This window comes from Nycticebus coucang, chromosome 14 (genome assembly GCF_027406575.1).
Source record: "Nycticebus coucang isolate mNycCou1 chromosome 14, mNycCou1.pri, whole genome shotgun sequence".
Lineage (NCBI taxonomy): Eukaryota > Metazoa > Chordata > Mammalia > Primates > Lorisidae > Nycticebus > Nycticebus coucang.
The window spans coordinates 13,470,528-13,472,145 of record NC_069793.1 but is presented as its reverse complement, the minus strand read 5'-3'; the positions used below and the strand labels follow the sequence as shown (position 1 = coordinate 13,472,145).

At 45.1% G+C, this 1,618-nt stretch overlaps 1 protein-coding gene across 1 annotated transcript; it reads left to right on the top strand.

Annotated features, from left to right (window-relative positions):
• Positions 1-337: 337 nt before the first annotated feature.
• On the top strand, positions 338-1,376 carry LOC128565975 (olfactory receptor 5A1). The gene has a single exon (XM_053562843.1). The coding sequence runs from the start codon at positions 348-350 to the stop codon at positions 1,302-1,304; it is 957 nt and encodes a 318-aa protein (XP_053418818.1). The 5' UTR covers positions 338-347; the 3' UTR covers positions 1,305-1,376.
• Positions 1,377-1,618: the final 242 nt, after the last annotated feature.

The window sequence follows — 1,618 nt, the reverse complement described above, 5'->3', positions numbered from 1 at the left end:
AAATTGAAGCAAGAGATGTTAAGTATCTCAACCAAAGTGGCACCTGTATTAAAATGCTGGGAGCAGAATTTGATCCTAAGGAGGAGTCTGTATGCAAAATTTAAACTCTTATCAGCTACACCATACTGCCTAAATATTAATATTTAAGACACTGACTGCAATTGCCCTCTTTGAGAGAAACACTGATATTAAGACAGAAAGAAATAAAAAAGATCTTGGCATAAAGTTGTAATCCTGTCCAGGATTATAATCCAATGCTTCTCATGCCTTGTGTGACTATTTGTTCATACCACCTGCATTATGTGTTATCATTATTATCCTAGGTCTGCATCTTGTCCTTGTGATACATGGGAAATATGTCCACAACCAAGGACTGGAACAGCTCATTGGTCACTATGTTCATCCTCTTGGGATTCACAGACCATCCCAAACTCCAGGCCCTTCTGTTCATGACCTTCCTGGGGATCTACCTTGTGACTCTGGCCTGGAACCTGGCCCTCATCTTTCTGATCCGAGGTAACACCCATCTGCACACACCCATGTACTTCTTTCTCAGCAACTTGTCCTTCATTGACATCTGCTACTCTTCCACGGTGGCTCCCAAGATGCTCACTGACTCCTTCCAGGAGCGGAAGACCATCTCATTCATGGGCTGTGCTACCCAGTTTTTTTTCTTTGTGGGCCTGGGTCTAACTGAATGCTTCCTCCTGACAGCCATGGCATATGACCGACACGCAGCCATCTCAAGCCCCCTTCTCTACACCACCATCATGTCCCAGGGCATCTGTACACGCATGGTGGTTGGGGCCTACATCGGTGGTTTTCTGAGCTCTCTAATCCAGTCCAGCTCCATATTTCGGCTCCATTTCTGTGGACCCAACATCATCAACCACTTCTTCTGTGACCTTCCACCTGTCCTGGCTCTGGCTTGCTCTGAGATCTTCCTCAGTCAGGTGGTGAATTTCCTTGTGGTGGTCACTGTTGGGGGCACATCATTCCTCATCCTCCTTATCTCCTATAGTCACATAGTGTCTGCTGTCCTGAAGATCCATTCCACAGAAGGCCGACGGAAAGCCTTCAACACATGTGCCTCACACCTTATGGTAGTGACTCTGTTGTTTGGGACAGCCCTTTACATGTACCTGCGACCCAGATCCAGCTACTCACCTGACAGGGACAAGGTAATATCTGTGTTCTATGCACTGGTGATCCCCATGCTGAACCCTCTCATATACAGTTTGAGGAACAAAGACATCAAGAGTGCTCTGTGGAAGGTGCTGGAGAAGAAGAAAGTGTTTTCCTAGACCATGGATAGAAACATATTTCTCCAAACTTCTGCAGACCTAAATCATCCAAGGCATCACCTCCACCTCTCCCTTAGGCAAGGGAGACATTTGGTGCTCATATTTGAAAAAGGAGACTCCTCCCCCCAGATGCTTCTCACCTTTCCTCATGGTCACCTGTCTACTGACCCTGCCTTGGATAGCCAAAAAAGGAAAAGAAATTTTTTAAGCATAAAACAAAGAACCTCCCTAAAACAGCCTCTTCAGATAATAATCCCAATAATGTTCCTTTATTGGGTACTAATATGTATCAAACACAAAAGTTATTTAATTAA

Coding starts and splice junctions, on each gene's coding strand:
- LOC128565975 (XM_053562843.1), top strand. CDS start 348: ATGGGAAATATGTCCACAACCAAGGACTGGAACAGCTCATTGGTCACT.